At 35.3% G+C, this 19,330-nt stretch overlaps 1 protein-coding gene across 1 annotated transcript in view; it reads right to left on the bottom strand.

Moving 5' to 3' along the window:
- The window catches only part of LOC136362673 (formin-like), a 122,339-nt gene that overhangs the window by 57,655 nt on the left and 45,354 nt on the right, over window positions 1-19,330 (bottom strand). The window contains exons 6-8 of the mRNA XM_066321423.1: window positions 12,459-12,546; window positions 3,673-3,734; window positions 1,965-2,053 (exon numbers count right to left, since the gene is read on the bottom strand). Coding sequence (XP_066177520.1) covers window positions 1,965-2,053; window positions 3,673-3,734; window positions 12,459-12,546 — 239 coding nt within the window. The remainder of the gene's footprint in view (window positions 1-1,964; window positions 2,054-3,672; window positions 3,735-12,458; window positions 12,547-19,330) is intronic.

Below are 19,330 nucleotides of genomic sequence, written 5' to 3'. Positions count from 1 at the left end.
GTGTGCAGAAGAACATCAGTGATACCACTAAAACTTTTTATTTGTCTGGTAATCCAAGTACATAAGGGTCTCCTTTAGACTTCAGTGAACTCAAATCTAAGGTTTCCCTACATGAATGACTACTGTTAGTATGTGCAGCCATTTGATAAATTATTTCATTTACACTTCTGTTCTGATCCTCATTAAAGACAATATATGAGGCTTATGCCCCATAGTGAATATTTTTAATCACACATACAAATTTAGCACTTTTCTTTCTTTAACCTTTTATGGAGCTAATAAGTAAAGCACAGCCCCAACAAATCTCCAGTACTGCAATTAGGTTGACTTAGAGGTTGACTGAGACAACAAAGCCAGGGGCACATGATCTACTGAGTTTTCAGAAAGCACATTATTGTGAAGGCCCAACAAAATTCACAGAAGTGCATAAAGCAAATTGTTTTCCCCTTAAGCTACCTTTTAAAAAGCTAGTTTTCTTAACCTATGTAATTTAATTATAGGGTAAAAATGGGATACACTAAGACTAGCAGAAAAAGCTCTGAGTAATAACTGATTTAAAAATAGCTTTTTTCTTTGATACTACTATTTCACTCTGAACCACCAGGCATAACTGCTTTGTTTACAGTTTTTAATTATGGAACAATGATAGTATAAATCCAACTTTGTGTTTAATTAAGATTAACCTCTCTCCACTGTAAGTTACAAAAAATACAACCTCCTGTAACCCTAGAGCTCTACAAGATTCGTATTCTCCAGAAGACAAAATGCAGTCACATTTATTTGACTTGGACATACAGCAAACAGACTGCTAAAGATTCAAGCTCTGGAAAACATCAGCTAGCCACACAATGTATCCTTATGCCCCAAGCCAAGGCAATGAAAGCCACAGATATGGGATGCAAAAGTAAGCTAGTATATAAACTTTACAGATATTTGTCTTCTTAAGACTTACTAAAGAACAATAGGCCCTCTTCATCAAGAGCAAGTTAATGGCCTTATCTCCTAATATTAACCTATTCCTTAGTGTGCAATTACAAATCAGTATTTAGCTGCCTCATGTAAGGATAAAAAGAAAAAATAATCTGTTCTTCAGCACTAACATTTTAATGGGAAAAAAAGGTACAAAAATACAGTAATTCTGACTAACCAATCATATACTATCTATATTTCAGTTCTTCCTCCCTCTACCCTTTCTTAACACGAGAGACAGCAGAAAAGACAAGACCAAACAAGATGAAAATGGAAAAAATATGACAGAGAGGCCTCTGGGAAGGAAGAACTGAAGAAGATTAGAGTACAAAAGAAAAAAGCAGTGAAGTAGCAGAAGACAAAAAACACTGGTTGGCCAACACCTGAAATCAAATGAATACACAAAAATAAAATTCAGGATTACCATTCTGTTCATAAATTCTTGAGGATTCTTTCACATTGGTCTAAGGTGTGTTACCACAGAAGGAGCAACATTTAAGTTTTTTTGTCCTAACAGTTGTCACTGGCCACAAGTTGCATGAGAGGAACTGTGACATCAGTCTTTTAGGTCTTCAGGGAACTTGACCAGAGTGTACGTGTCTTCAGCCACAGGATCAACTCATATCCTCTGTTCATGTAGCTCTTTCAAATAACCAAAATCAGTCTGGCCCTGATCTATGTAATATTAATTTAGCCATAAATGCTCTAAGGGAATCATAAGTCTTTTACAAATTTGAGAATAGGAAGAAAAATTCTTATTGATTCAAGGCTATATATTTTATCAGTTCTAGGGGTCAAAGTTGATGTAGTAAACTCTGTCATGTCTGAAAAAAGTTTTGTGATAAGGGCAAATTTTTCATCATGCTTTGAAATACACGAAGTTTATAATTTTAGAAAAGCTCAAAATTACCAAGAATTATGTATCAAAACTGCTTTCAACATAAAATCAAAAGACTACATTATATAATGACAAACTATTTAAAAAATCATCTTACTGTTCTGGTTTATCCAGAAGCTTCAGTTCCTCCTCTTTTGAAGTCTGATAATATTGCTTGATTTTCTCCAGTTCATCCTTTTGTGCTCTCTGAGTGAATTGATACAAACTAATTAGTTGCTAATTAATAAATTACTACTTTACCTGTTTGCCTGCAAGCAGCAATTATGCTTTTTTCACTGAGAAATATCTGGACTATGCAAAAGAGCAATGCTTAAAGATTTATGATAAATTCTATCAGTGCCTTACATGCCATTTACTACACAGGACTATCCCCAAGATATACTTCTTCAACTCTGGTTGATTCCGGTTGACTCTGTGACCACTTCTCCAGGGAGCCTGTTCCAGTGCCCAAATACCCTCTGGGTGAAGGACCTTTCCCTAATACTTAACCTAAATGTCACCTAACATGACTTCACGCCATTCCCTCAGGTCCTATCACTGTCACCACAAGGAAAAGATCTTCCCCTCTTCCCCTTGTGAAGAAGCTGCAGGCAGCTATGAGGTCTTCGCTCAGTCGCCTCCAGGTTGACAGCCCAAGTGACCTCAGCCACTCCTTGTATGTCTTCCCCTCATGGTCTTTCACCATCTTTATAGCCCTCCTTTGGATGCTCTCTAACACTTCATATCTTTGTTATACTGTGGCTCTGAGAACTGCCCCCAGCACTCGAAGTGAAGCTGCTCCAGTGCAGAGCAGAGGGGACAATCCCCTCCCTTGCCCAGCTGGCCAGCTGTGAGAGACAGCATCAACATCTTTACTGAAATCCAAAAAGAGTTACATCAGCTGGCTTCCTCTGGTCATAGAATCACCAAATACGTTGATTTGAAAGGGACCCATCAGGATCATTGAGTACAACTCCTGGTCCTGCACAGGACACTCCAAGAATGACACCATGGGCCTGAGAGCATTGTCCAAACACTTCCACTTGAGTGGGACCTCTCTAGATTCTCAAGTGCATTCCAAAATCATCAAGGAAAGGCCTCATAATGACATCACCTAGCTCTTTGAATATTCTTGGATGAATTCCATCAGGCCCCACAGACATATAGAGATCCAGCTGGAGCAGCATATCCCTCACAAGTTCAGAGTTGACTGGGAGTTGACCAATCTCACAGTCATGGTCATCCAGCTCAGGGCACTGGGAGCCCTTCAGGCCATCAGTATTGATGACACAGGCAAAGAAAGCATTAGACATCTCTGTCTATGTTTGTCTACGTCCCTGTTTGTGATGAGGCCATCCTCATCCTGTAACAAGATGTTATTTTTATACTGCCTTTTGCCATTACTATATTTTAATAAACATCTTTTTATTGTCCCCCACGGTTCTGATCAGCTTCAACTCCAACTGAGCTTTGGCTGCACAAATTTTCTCTCTAGAGTGGCAAGCAGCACCTCTGTATTCCACCCACATCAGCTGACCTTGCTTCTACTGGGTATACACTTTCTTTTCTTGCCTTGGGTCCAAAAGAAGATCCCAGCTCAGCCAAACCAACCTTCTGCTTCGTCTGCTTGAATTCTTACATTTAAGAATTGCCTGCTCCTGTGCCCCTCACGAAGTGGTGTTTGAAAAATAATTGGCACTGATGGACCCCAGAACTTTCATAAGCATTTTCTCAGGGGACCTTACTCACTAGTTCCCTGAGCAGCCTAAAGTCTGTGTCCAAAATACTTTGGTGATTAGCCACATTTTTACCCCACCTTTACTTACATTTTCATATAGGGCTTCCAGTGTCTCCAGATCCACGACGGAGTCATCAACACACAATATAGCTGTATAGAATACAAACACGCATTAGACACTGGAAAACATAAATTAAAACTTCAATTCTTTTTCCTGTGAAATGTACCAAAGGGTTCCAACCTCGATACAGAACATACATGTACCCAGTAAACATTTTTTTATGTTTATTATTTTATTTTCGTTCTGATGTCAAATCACACAGTCCTGCAAGAATATTCTATAAACTCTGTCTCAGTAAAATAGAGCTCTACTTTTTCTCTCCAATATAAACAGCAGTCAAAGATGTGACCAGTCAAGTAGCCAGTTGATTGTCTAGCTGGCCAGGCAGGAGAACACGAGAACAACTGGTACCAGACAATGAACAGCACAGATTTCATGTTAGCTTAGAAGGCTGGATAAGAAGGAATTGAGAGTGAGGGTATTTAAGTCTCCCTGTGTACACAGGAAATCAGCAAGATATGCTTGTCTAGGAGCTAGCAATCCTGGTAAGTAGACAAACTTTTAGTTTTCAAGTTATAAATTTGCAAGCACAAAAAGATTGTGCTACAGTTTTTAAGTTATCTCCAGCAAGTTCACATTTAAGTTAGCTTTACTTAATAGAAAACTAACCACATGACAATTTACAGAAAAATATTTCTCAATACCAGACAGACACACATGAAGTATACTCTTCAGTGATTAATTATGCCTCATTGCTAAAAATGAGATGTCTCAAAATGTTTCCTATCTTAGTTCAAAATATTACCATGTTTGGAATATACGACACAGGTGCTTCCAACATTTGCAAATCCTGTTACAATTTAGGCAATGAACTGGAACTCTCCTGAAAACTAAATGGGATTGCTTCATGGTGCTTTCTAACACTCAAATGTTAAATTCTAGTGAGCTGAGAGATATACAATGGAATGGAATATTTAAATTTTCTGAAACCAGCTTTTCCTCAAGATTCATAAGAGGACTAGGCACAATTTTTGAACTCATGACTTATGCTTATGTATTACTAAGAATATTATTCCCAAAAGAACCAACCACATAACCAGTGAGATGTCATTAGCTACTATCTGATAACTTTTAATTCCACTGTATTATATTTCCTCAAATGATCCTTGACTGCCTATGAATTTAGAGGATTTTAAAAGCTCTTGCTGCATTGCAGTCCATGTTTGAAAGGGGCAAGACACACATCTTTAAATAATTATTTAAATGCAATAAGGTTTCGCCTGCTCTACCACCTACCCCATGATTTTACATTGTGAAATTAACCAGCAGGCTAGTAAATTTTCTCTGTGGCAGGCTAATTAATTTTATTAAAAGGTCCAGTGACATTTAGAATGCTTTAAAATTCTGCCTGTCAATTATGATCCCATCTGTTGACATTACACCTAGGTTAGAAGTAAAGAATGACACAGAAGACAGTACCAATGAAAAAAGCAGTATTTCCAACCATTTTTGTCTTTTGGAAAGATTCAAAACCCTCAAGACTGTAACCAAATGTAAAGATTGACAAAAATCTTCGTTTAAAGAAAAATCCTTAGGGTTTGAATTTATTAGATTATCTCCTATGTCCTGCAAGACAGTTCCCAGAGTTGCATTATCTTCCGTGTCATCCAATAAAATTTCAAAAGCATCTAAGAGATGGGAAGTCTCTTGGAAAATTAGTCTCATAGTCCAATACATTTAACTTTTAAGATTAACAATATGCACACTGAGTTTGGAAACTTCCCCTTGTGTTTAACTTTCATCCTATTTTAGCATATTCTGATATCTGCTTACAAGTAAAAATTTACTTGTCCAGAGCTATCTAGAAAACACAACTTATTGGAGGCAATGTAAACTTATACTAGGAATGCAAAGCACGTAACTGATAATCAAATTTTTATGTACAGATCTATTATGATGACAGGAAGTAGTTGGATAAAACTCACTTTAATAAGAATATCAAGAGTTACAAACCTAGCTGAATATTTTAGCCAGATATTTGTCACCAAAATGTCCCCAGAATCACAAAGTGGTTTTTAGTGCTCCGTCATCCACATTTCTGTACTCAACATCAGATCTAACAAATCAGCATTGAAGTGACAGAATAAGACAAAAAGTGTTTGTGATAAAACTAATGAAATACAATCTGCTAAACCACATTTTAAATAGAATTACAAATAACTTTAAGAGATATTGACATGAGTTACTTTCTCTCTTGGAGAGAGCATGTGATTGTATAAAAGTACTCAGAAAATACTTTCTGATTTACTTGCTGCAAAACCTGTACTGCTATTATTGGCAATGCATAGATAGACAACTGCAGTTAAAAATCAAGCCATACAGCTGTATGGATGTCAATGTATGTGGAGACACATTCCCTGTAATTCAGAAGTACTGCCAAAATTCACATAATCTCCTTTATTTCATCATTATACATTTTAATGTCTTAGCCCACTTTTTTTTCATTCAAACTGATTGAACTGAATGTCGTGCACATTTGGAGCAGAAGATAAAAATGAATACATGCAAATTTATGAAGATCAGTCCATTAAAAAAAACCCCAACAAAACACTGATTTTGAAAAGCTGGAAGAAATCCCCAAATTCACAGGTGTCTTATATTCTGCTTACTCTTAAAATACGGCATGTGCAATACATTCACAGTATTTTGTGTAAATTAGGCTTGAATTGGGGCAGCTTAAAAATCCCATTGCACTAGATCAAAGAAAGTAATTATTTTGATTTTCACTTTGTTACAAAAGCTTTTTAATTTTTATATGAAAAACAAAACCAACTTTTAAGCCTATGTATATTAACTTTATAAAAATTAATACTAATCTTGGTATGTTTTTCAAAATGCTCTTCCTTATACAGTGAATTTAACCATGATACTTTACTGCTCTAAATCTCATTATACCCGGCTTATGTAAGTAATATAGGTGAAGTATCATAAATCTACAAAAGAGGCTCCAAAACAATTAATAGCTATTACAATATCAATCATCATCGGTGGTTTTTACTTTCATCTTGCTTTCTAGTTAGCTGTCTTCCTTACACTGTCAGTTCAGTTAGAATATTTCACCTACACCTCACAATATGTCAAAAGGAAGTAGAGTCATGCTGTGAAAAGCTGGTAATTTTATTGGGTTCCTCTACCTTTAAAAAATCTGTTACTTGGCCAAGTCTGGTTTCTGAGATCCTTTTTTGCAGGGAAATTGAGGCAAACATTTTTATGTTGCCTATGGTGTCTGCTCACAAGAAGAAGAATTTATATACACAAGGATCATTAGTGCAGGGTTGCACCCATTAGGATATAATAACCGTCAGCTAGGACAAAAAACAGATCAGCATCATGCATTCAAACTAATAGGCACACATAAAAATACTTGCCAGCTACATTTCACATACTAAGAGCACTTCGAATATAAACTTATACCAAAGGTTTTTAACATACTAACTTAAAAAAAAAAGTATCTAACAGATTCCCTGCTGCACAGATTTTTCACATATTATGATCAATTAAAAATGTAATGCAAAAAAAAAAAAAAAAAAAAGCTGAGAATTTAAAGCATACTGTGTGTAGTCTACATACAACTTTAAAACTTAGAGCTTAAATATGAAAAACATATTTAGCTCCTCTAAATCAGCCTAAATACCAACAGTCTTAAGGCTGAATCTGATATACAGCCTCACTCCTACTAAAAACATTTTGGTTAAATCAGGGTTTAAGTCCTGCTGACAGAGCTTACATATACTCACCAGTATCAAACCATTTAATGTGACAATTAGACTATGAGATATGAGGAAATCACCATAGCTGCTCCCTAATGATAAAACAAAAGTACATTATTTAAATAAAAGGAGTTTTCCAAAGTACATTTATTTGACCTGGATGTACTTAGTTGTTTTATGTACTGCATTCTGTTGAGTAAGGCTTGATTTCATGGGAACATGCAGTCCATCACTGGGCAATTTAAATGAAATTGTGACTGACCTAGTCAACTAGACAATGACTGTTAAATACTTGGCAAAACTGCCTGTAATATCCAAATCCTTGTGGTTAACTTCTGACAAATTGACATGTTATCAACTTATTTAAAGATTTTCTCCAGTATCAACTGCCATGCAACACAAAAAAACTATGCATAATGAAGAAGCACCATGGGCACAATGGAGGTTTAGAAGACTAAGAAAGCTTGAATCCAACAAGAAGTCATGAATGAAAGATTCTGGCACTAATGGTAACCTACCCACACACAATGGATGTCCAAAACAGATTCATAAAAATGTACATTGTGAATTCTCTCAAAAAAAGAGAAAAACTTTTAATTTAAAATAAAATTATTTCCCAACTTCTGAGATGGGCATGCAGCTATCTTTATACTTCATGCATAGTATACAGAATATGCACATTACATACGTGTAATATTTTGGGTAGGTGGGATAGTTACACAACTTTGGAACAATAGTTTAGATGTGCTGTAAGGCATGACTTGCACTAAGACAATGCAAACCTATTTATATACCTTCTTTATATACATCCCAGGATGATTAGAAATATAATACTGAATCAGAATGGTTATTAGATTGATCATCAGTCTGGCTGGGTTAATCTACAGTTCACATTCCTCCAATTTTTTACTCCCATATGCTGACAATGAAGGGAAATCATGAAGTTGAAAGAAACCAGTCAGACCCTTCGCTTTTAGCATTAGAAATAAACTCTATGCTAAGGATAAATGTTAAGTTCTCCCCTTTTTCATACTGGGTATATACTGTCAGCATTGTAGTGCTACAGCACAGCCACTAGGGTTTTGGTAAATGTAGCAGCAAAGTCTGCAGTGGTTCTGCGGGGAGTCACTGCACTTTATTACCACATAGAGTACAATAAGCTATTAACTGTGCATCTGATGTCTTCTACCATATCTCGAAGATTTGGTCCCATGGAAAACATACCAGCATGCATACCAGCAGACCATCTAATTAATGTGCTCTGACTGCAATCAGGGATATTTGACAGTGATATATTTCCTCAGTGTACAGAAGCAGAACTTCTGGTGCCCTACAACTTTAGTGGCAAAATTCAGGTACTATGAAGGCAGGGAGGGATTTGGGAGAATCACTCTTTTGAACATAGACATCTACATTTTATGAGCATCCCATTTTCTGTAACTAAGAGTTTTTCACCTTGACTGCCCCACAATTGTGCCAGTTAACTCTTCAACAAGGATCTCAGTAGCTCATCGAAAGCTAGCACAGATGACATACACTGCAGAAAGGGGTATTATTATGTGTTTTCCAGTGCACTGCTGTTGCCAGCTACTATTTTGGAACTGTCTCAGTGAGTGGAATGTTGCCCTGTAAAAAGTTGGGACAAGGACCCACACAGTGTTTTCACATACAGCTGTAATCAGCAATTCCCATTACAAACAAAACTGAAACACCTCACTGTGGAGTGAGTTGTAGTATTTTAACAGCAAAGCCACACAAATAGTGTTGATCCACAAGTTTGTCTCTCAAGTTGTAGTATTTCAGCTGAGCAATGATAGGAAAAGACAGAAATGGACTGATAAGGAGATTACATCTCTAAGTGTGGATACTTAAAGCTTACCTAACAAGCAATCCTCACTTCTTTTTATAAAGGTTTTTTAAAATGCAGAGAAGCAGCATTAGAAATAATCTCAAACTTTTCTTTTCAATATACAGATTCTATATAGCATACTGAGTCAGACAGATTTTCTGCCTGCTTCTTTTGCTCAGGAAATGAGTAATATTAATAGCGGTCTAACAAAAAAACTTTATTGCCCTCACCAGTACCAGATTCACCAGTGTTCTCAGAACACAGAAGTACCTAGGATTTGTTCTCTCCCACCAAACAAAAAGCTGAGCATTAGGACAGGTGCAGCATGACAATGTGAACTTTCCCTGTGCATAATATAACATCAACACTACCCAAAATAATTATTTCGTTTTACACTGTCTTCTCTGTAGACTCTGCTCAGAAGCAGTATGGATATAAACTTATCTGCAAAGGATGAACTTCATTTGCTTAAATGAACATGTGTGCAAGATCCCCCTCCTGAAGTGTGGTGACTGGCACATTATCAAATGCAAACTCAAACATCTGGATGCCAGATATGGTCACTTGCTTGTTTTGCACTGCTGAGTTATCTACAGAATATGCTGTGAAGCTATGTACTTTGATTTGAGAGGATAATCCTCATGATGCAGAAATCTCACACTATTTTAAAGGAAGATGCAATTTTTCTTGCGGTTACTCTTGTTTTGTCTTTTCTATAATTTTGCATACATCTGTATGCACAGAGCAGCTCATATGAGAATTTCTCTATCTGTATTCTGTAACTGCTACCTCAGGTAGACCAATAAGTACATCATACATAGATAGTACATTCATTTGTATATGACTTTACAACAAACATGGCCATAAAAGCTTGAAATAAAAATTAGATTTTTTTTTTCACTTTTGACTTTCTTTTGCTTCAGGTTTCTACATTCTCTGTTCTAAGTGGTCAAAGGCTATTAACTTTTCCCTGTTTTTCATGTACTGAATTATGCCATGGAAATTGGCATGAAAAAAGAGATGAGTGCTTAATTTGTATGTTCTTAGAGGGAGCTCTTTGCAACTTCACTTCAAAAAAGACAAAAAAAACCCCAACAAGCTGGCACTCATGACCCAATGATTACATGCTTTTTCTGGTTAGGTGTTGCTATGCGCCATTAAGCCTACTAGGAATTTTTTTCATCCAGTGCATTGATTACAGCAGTCTTCAAATAATTTGTCTCCTAACAAGCAGGACTGCCCACAGATTTAAAATTCACAAAATACTATGGAATAAACAGACATTAAAAGAGAAACAAGCATAATTCCACTATTGTCCTCAGAGTAATTTACATTTCTAAAGGTCCTCTCTACAGAACAATGCTTTCCCTGAGTTTTGTGAACTGGTTTTTCACCCTTGATAGTCTCTGAACACAGATTTTTATTCGAATCAGTCAGACTGCTTTGTTAGTATGTTTTTTAAAAAGTTCCACTAATGGTATTCCCAAATCCTGATGGTAACTCCTAGCTGTTTCCATATGCAAGAGGCAGCATATCCTATTGCTGCCTTGAGCAACACACGTGGTGACAGGCCAGTCATTTGCTACCTCAGACAAGAAAGGGCGATGAGTTCTTAACTTCTCTTCAGTGACAGCACTTGGTTTGGTGTCTTTTCAACCAACACTAATTTTCATTAAACTTGTAGGACTACATCAGCTATGTCTACAACTGCAAATAGCATAGTCTTTAGAAATGGATTTGTAGACAGCAACAGTTCATACTAGACATGTTTCAAGGAGTTTTAACTATCTCTGATCTGATCCTGGGGAATTTAGAGCCTGCTATACACAGAGACGGATGGCATGCCCCTAAAGAATATCTTCTCATTTAATTTGATTCTGAAGAATGTTTGTGCACTCTGAGACTGCTCTGCATTGCTCTGCAACACAAACAGGATACAGCAAACAGGATAACTGGACATGTGATTCTAAGTTCACTGCTGACTCAAGCTAAAAATGCTGCTGCATATATATCCAAATATTTGGGTCATTATATTCTCTTAAGATTTGATATAAATTTGCCAGAAGATTTCAAAAGCTACACAAGTACAGTGAACAACTGAGAGAAACAGAGATGCTCTATTTTAGTAGAACATCATGGCATGGAAAATAACACCCATCTCTGAAGATCCTGAAGAATATTACCCGGTTTTTGTAATAAAGCTTCTATCCTGTCCCTATGCTGCTGACATTTCTGCCAGCAAATTATTCAGACCTTTAGTAATAGCAGTTTTTTTCCATCTCATTCTGATACCTTTCACACAATACTGGCAGGCACAAAGTTATTCCTTCTTTTCCTTATTCCTCTGCATCCCAAGAGACATCTGTAAGCCCTTGTGCTTTTAAAGTGCTAGATGCTCAAAGGCTCTTTTGAAATTAATAATAATCAATGCCAGCAGCATCTCAACACCCTACCCAGTATTTGCATGTGATGGAGGGAAAACAATAGCAAAAAAGGAGACATCAACTTGAGTTGTTCCAGCAGTTGTTTTAAATGGTGAATATTTTCCTTTTCTTAATGTGAAAAAGAAATAAACAATATCCTTAAACAATATCTTTTTAAATCCAGAACATAAGCAGACTCTCAATTACCCTAGTGTTCTGAAAAATCTCTATTTCTCTACAGCTGTATTGGCAAACTCAAATAATTTCTACCAGTAATGGAATTTACAACTGACTAACCCCACACTTTGTAAAATGCCATCCAGTAATTCTCTTGCTGATTCTTACATGGCAGCATCAGTTTGGGATTTACTTCTTATACTGTTAATGAAGCAAAATGTAAATATTAAAAAATTGTGACTGCATGTTTGAAGCCCAAAAGATTCATGTAAAAGCCCAAAAGATTTATGTGTAATATTTAATTTCTGTTGGTGGACAACTTACTTTAGAAAAAGCAAGGAACTGTAGGCAAGGAACATGAGAATACTGTACTGAAAGTGTTATGCTAACTATAAAGGTACAGAAGGAGTTGTATCTAAATTCAATTCTAGTTTGTAGGTCAAACTTTTACATATACTGGAATATATTGGAAGAATGATTCTTCTGGTAGTTTAGACTATATTCAAAACACATTCTGCACTGTCAGAAATTATCTCAGGGCTATGATAAATATCTATGCAAGTACAATACACATTAAGTGTAAGAAACACTTACCTTGTTGAATATCCTTCATCTCCAAGTGCAAACTTGATATTAAAATTCCTACAGTTTGAGACCGTTTTCCATCCAGCAATTTGATAATCTAGAAAGATGATGCAAAATGATTTGAATCAAGGGAACACTCTACAAAGGATTCAGTCACCTTTATAACAGAAGTTAATTTGTGAATTGAATTAAATATTTCTCCTAACATCAAACCCTTCTATTAACTAAATGTGACTAGTAAGACCTTCACCTCATCTTTGTGCTATGCACCTTAACAAATGAATTATAAGACTGAATTCTCACCAAGTCTTATAAAGAACATCACCTCTTACTTGTAGGATGCTATTATGCAGGAAAAGAAAAAGGCACATCAAATATTTATTCTGGAATATGGTTTTTCTCCCCTTTTTCTTTAAATGATATTTAAGAACTATTGAAGACACTGAGCACATCACAAAGTCCTAAGTTTATCTGGTAGTTTACATTTCAGTGTGAACAGGCTTATGAGTATTTTTTCAGCAAAGAATCTATTCCAAGAAGGAATTCTTCTTCAGTTAGAATTTTCTTTTTATGCCTCATCAACACTACTTCTGGAACAGCACTACTCAAAGTATTTCTTTTGCCCATGTCTGAATGTGCTTATTCCACACTGTTGACATTCCACTTGGATTTCAGGATTTTTTTCACATTTGGGTACAGATATTTGATAGTGTAATATACTGATATTCAGACAATAATATTTTATTATGTCAGTTTAGGGAAGAAGAAGAAAGAGGAAGAAGGAAAACCCTATTTTTATTTTGACTGGGTTGAAAATAGTTATAAAGAAGGGGCTCAGTGTAGTTCAGGTGTTAGAAATGTGGAGAAAAAATTTCCCACAATGTCTGGGCTATTGATATTTGTGATTTTGATTTATTTCATAAGGGAGATATGACAGGAGCACAAAATGCAATACAGATACAAGTTCTTCAAAAATATAAAATGTTCACATCCAAGAAAGTGGGTTACTTCATAGTGTTGATGTACAAAAATTATTAAAAAAACTAACTCCTACACAAAATAAAAACTAATAGCTATGTTTTCTCTAAATTTATATTCTTAGTATTTGAACACTATTAAATATATATTTCTCCAATTTTAATTTTAATATTTAAATTAAAGGTGGCACTTATATTTGGATATTTAATAATTGCAAAAACTTAAAGCAATTAATCATTAATTAAAATTAATTAATAAAAGTATTCCTGAAATACTTTTATTGATGCTCACATTAGAGACCGCTAACTGACAAAATTTATACTAACTCATAAAAATGTTTCCTACCTGTGTTTCATGTGATTTACAAATATTTAACTATGAAAATACCTAGTCACTCATCTATACATAACTAAATTATTTGACAAATAGAGGATAAAGAGAAATAATACTGACATTTTCACATGAAAATGCAAAGTTAGTTCTTATTTAGAGTACTGAAATTGGAAAATACGTGCACAATACATGTGGTCTTCAACAAATACCTGACAGATATTTCTGTAGGTACTCAATAGTAAACTTTTGTTAAAGTAGATAGTGCGTATTTTCTGTCAAAAATTGAAAAAACCTATCCTGAGAGTTTTTTCTGCCTCTATGTACTGCATAATGATGGATATTACAAAATTATTACTATGGAAAGTGTTTTGTTCAAATGACAAAGAATTCAGGCTCTTTATCTCCTCAGTACACAAGCAGACAAGATGATTTTCCTCCAATTTACCTTAAACAAATGCTGTGGAAGCATCAAATCCTGTTGACTGATTCTTCTGAGCAAAAGTAAGTAACTGCTTGCTTTATCATGGTAATTTCTGAAGCTTTACATGAATTTGCTGAATTCCGCAGCACATTAAGTTCTTACAGGGATAATTACAGGTTTGAGCAGAACGCAATTTGTACAGCATTCACTGACCTCCAAGCTGACCTTGTTCAGGGCAAATTCAGAGGTTGTCATAAACCCCATTAGACACGCCTAGTTTGAGGCAAAACCTTTCCAGATTATGGCTGTTGTAGACAATATGACATTTGAAATCATTCCACTAAAGTACTTGTAAGCTAATATATTCTCCAGATACGATCAAACCAGCTCGCAGGCTAGAAAGACCTCGCCCTACAATGACTTGTGAAAAAACCCTTAAAGACAGCCCTATATAATTTTAAAAGTTTAACCAGAGATTAATGGTTTAAAATGGCAACTAACTGTATTTCACATGCATTTTAGACAAATGTACACATGGTCACAATTACCAGGCATCAAACTAGATGCAGACTACCTGAAATAGCTTCAACCAAGTAACTGAAGGCTAATACTTTATTCATTAGGGAGCAAAAATATAGGGCCATGACAACAGAATAGCTTAAATTGAGCATAAAACTACTTCAAACCCGTAGTTATAATGCTAATTGTTATACTGGAATTTTGTCATAGATTTTTAGAATCAATGTGGAACTTGAAACATTTTGCAGTTAAAATTTATAATCAGTAGTAAAACAGAGAATTCATTTTCGAAGACACTAATTTTGTCCCAAATGATTGTTATTCTGGCAAAGTAACTAAGGAGGAATTACATATGTGTGTGAGTTCCAAATAGAAAGAAGACACACACACACAAAAAAAATCTGCACTTTTTAAGTTCAGTAATAACATAAGGCAAATAAAGGAAAGTTTGTAAAGACTGTGCTGAACTATTTAGTCTGTGCTTTTAGACCACCTCCCAGCATGTTGGGACTTGCTTGTAGCTGGCAGTGACAGGTAAGCAGCTACAACCCAGCTGACACCAGCTGATGCTGCTATGCTAGTGGTGGGGTTTGCCAGCTGCCTGTTGCTTCTCCATACTATGAATGTATTGTTGTGATGGATGCAGCATCTTCTGGTTTAGTGACAAAATTGTGACTGCTGGTGATAATTAATTTACTTCACTGATCCACACCATTATTTGCTTTTTGTGTTTTTCCCCCCATTTTTTAATGTTATTAAGCTGGCTGATTTCCTGTACACAAGTGGTCTCATCTACATCTTTCAAATCCTTATAATCTAATTTAAAAGTGAAGATATACCAAAGCTTGAATACACTAATAGATTATTCTGTCATTCCCATTAGAAGGTGTTTCTCTAATGTAGCCAGAAATGTATTTCATTAAATACTATACAACAGACTTCACTGTTTTGTCTAACTGCAATGTCTAAATTCTGTCCAGAACACTTACTAGTGCTGAAATCTAAAGAGATTCAGTTTACTTTAGTGATTAAAAGCTAAATCCTCCATCCTTAGTGATACATGGATTTCTTCCATAATATTGAAATGTATTGAGAAAAGCCATAAACTAAAAAGCTCTCCTGCATATTAAAGAATTTCCCTCCATTCCCACTCACTACCTTTTACAGCAAATCAACAGTCGGGACTCATGGGTAGATTGCTGAAACCCTGTCCAAACACAGGAAGACTATCCTGCCCAAGAAGTCAAACCATGCTCCCCTCAAGTCATTCTGCATAAAGACTCCAAGAGCTACCAATGAAATTTCAGAAGCTTAAGACTGGGCATTATCTCTCATATTCCTGCTCAAGGGAGAGCCAAATTTCACTATGTCTTCCTTCACATGGATGAACCATAGCTTTATATTTTTTGAAGTCTATTTACAATTTTGTTAGCTTGAAAACACCATGACTTTTAGCCTTTTTCTAAAGTATATACAAATGGTAATTTATTAGATTCAAATAGAAGGTATGAAATGGGCTAGTAAGAAACTTATTTCAGTATCTTTACTCATATCAGAACTGCAAAAATAAGAGAAGCCACAAAATAATTTGGATAATTTCTATATTCTCTATGACTTCAGGGCTTTGTGATTAACAAGGAATGTCAGTTATGTTTCTCAGCACAGAATAAAATATAAAAAGAAAGTGAGAGTGCCTCAGAAGAGCATGCACTAGCATTTTACTACTTCTGCTTAAGTTTGAACATTGTTTATTATCTTATGCAGACAGCTGAAGACAGTCATTGTGTTTCAACCCTGCAAAGCTTCCAACACTTTCTGCAATATCTGCCCTTCTTGCGGAAACACAAAATTTATTAATTGTAATTCCTCGTTTAGTTGGATGGACAAAAAACTTGCTGACAGGCATATCCCTTTCAGCTAAAAAAATGCAATTCACTCAAAATATTGACACTCTTCGTAAATGAGAACACATGTTAATAATTATGTGAAGTCTTTTAGAGATAATAGACAACAGAAAAGCCATTATCTTTAATGTCCTCCTGTGTCTTTGAAATTATAATCATTGCACTAAAGGGCCAAAAATGATTGATGGACTTTCATTTGGAGCATACACCTGACACACATTACTTGACATTTACTCATTTTTTTTGGTAAGATGAAGACAGAGTGGCATCACAAATATCCAACTATCCTGTTTCTTGAAAAAAGCATAGAAAATACTTGAGTTTTTGAGTATAAATTACTAACAAGTGCTCAAATATATTGGAAAAACAAATAGAACTTCAATCTATGTGTTAAATCCAGCAATGGAGCAACAAAATGCATGTGGAAAAATTGCAGCAAAGAAATCTTTTTTAAAATATCTCTTTTTCAAGATTACAGAGCATCATAGTTTAATAAATAATGAATAATTCTTTTATTTGATTCATATTCAGGTGCTAAGGGGCTCTTGTTTTCTTCCAGTAATTTGAACTTTTCCTGCTGCAGATTCAACCACTTCAGAATTATAAAATAACTATGAAATAAATCCCACTCCATCTATACATTGTTTATCCACCTAGAGTCTCTGGGAAAAGTCAGGAATCATCTCTTATCCATTTCATGGACTCCAAATCTTTGCTGCATTACATTACCCTATGTTAGATTATAATGCATCTAGTCTTAACTTAAAAACATTTTCATGAGAGGAGAATTATAGTTTAAATATTTAACTATATTGCATAGCATTTTGCTCTGCTATTGGGACATAACTAATATATTCATCTAGCCAGTAAATTCTCCCAACCAGAAAAAACCAAATTCTGTTCCCAAGACATAATATCAAAACCTTAGAATACTATTTTTTTATCATTATCTACATAATACAGTAGAACATTAAATAAAAGATTGCATACATGCAGAGAAGATAAATGCACAAGAACAAGAGTTTCCTGAATTATTTCAGAGGGTGTACAGTTGGAAAAAAAAATTAAAGTTCTTCCAAAGGTGCTACACTTTCCAAAAGGCTGCATGATCAAAGAAGCATGAGCATCCACACAGTTTGCAGAGCTTCTAAACCCAGATAAGCATTACCAAAAGAAACTTAAAGTCTTCAAGTATACATCTGTGTACACCTAGAAGGTACACCTGACTTTCACTTAACCTTTACTATTTTTTCACTATCAAGTGAATGTACCATACTTTTCCAAAATAAGTTATTATATTTCTAAAAGTAAGTAAAATCACCTTCTAAGCAGTCCTTTAAGTTGTTTTACTGCTGCTGCTTAAATTCTTAATTTCCCTTCCTTTCTTTCCCCACATACTTGTCAAAAGCCTCTAGAAATCAGTGTAACCTAATAAGCAATTTCTGTCTGGCACGAATGCAACAAATTTGGGAATCATGAAAGTGTTTCCGTTCTTGAAAAAAGTATAGCCAACTGTTTCAATCCATAGGACAATGGACAGAAAATGGATTTTATGTCCTCTGCTTAACAGTGTCAAGATGTTGAAAAGACACTCAAAATGTCATTCACAGCATTTCTGCACTTCAAGACAGTTATCAATTATACGTGTACCATTTTAAACAAACTTTCCTAAAGATCTCCAAATACAGAAACACAATTTCCCTAGCCAAAATTTTTCTGCATTCCTTTGGTATTCTTGCTCTTAGAAAGCTTTCCATAATTTTTCTTAGCAGCAGCTGCATGCACTTGATTACTCTTATACTGTGTGTCCCAATCAACCTTCTCCTTTCTAGACTAAACAATCATAACAATTTGATTCTTTCCTTAGAGACTACTTCACTTTTCATCATTCACCCTCTTCTTGACTCTTTACAGTTAACAAATTTTTAATGAAGGGTTGTAGTGCCTAAATCTAGATGCAGTTCTTAACTGAGACATGGCTGAGTAGTCTGTCTTGCAAGCAATACTTCTTGATCAGAGTTCTGCTTTTCATTTTTAGTAGTACTATGATTTGTTCCTCCTGTGAGCCACTATAATGCCAAGATTCTTTCTGCTGAACTATTACCAGTCAGCCAGCCAGCTGTGCCATCTTATTTTTAAGGCAGTTGAATATTCTTAATTTTATTAACCTTGCATTAGTTTTGTGCTTATCTTTGTCTATCAGACCAGATCTCAGACACATGAAAGCCTTCTGAAGGATCTACTTCAGTACATTTGAAATCTCTTGTAAATAGGTGGCAGCTGCAGAGTTAGTATTCTGCTATCCAAGAAATAAGTGAAAATACCAAGGTAACTACAACCAGCAGAGGAGTCCACAGAGTCCTCTGTGTATTCTCCTATTTTGACAATGAGTATATATCTGTATGAATAGAAGTATATTGATGATATATTAGAAAATTATTGATACAAGTATTCGTTTTACAAAATACATATTGTATTGTAATTATATTAAATACGATTATAAATACTTATATATATATATATATAAAATGAGTATAAACTCAGAAGTTTAATTTCTGAGCATAACTTGCCAAGAAAATGGTAATGGAAAATAGACCAGCCATTCTATTTATCTTAATCACAGAATCAATCAGGTTGAAAAAGATTTCTGACATCAAGTCCAACCTGTGACTGAACACCACCATGTCAACCAGACCACGGCACTGAGCACCACAGCCAATCTTCCC

Source organism: Sylvia atricapilla, chromosome 6 (assembly GCF_009819655.1).
Source record: "Sylvia atricapilla isolate bSylAtr1 chromosome 6, bSylAtr1.pri, whole genome shotgun sequence".
In the NCBI taxonomy this organism is placed as follows: domain Eukaryota; kingdom Metazoa; phylum Chordata; class Aves; order Passeriformes; family Sylviidae; genus Sylvia; species Sylvia atricapilla.
This window is presented reverse-complemented; position numbering and strand designations above follow the sequence as displayed.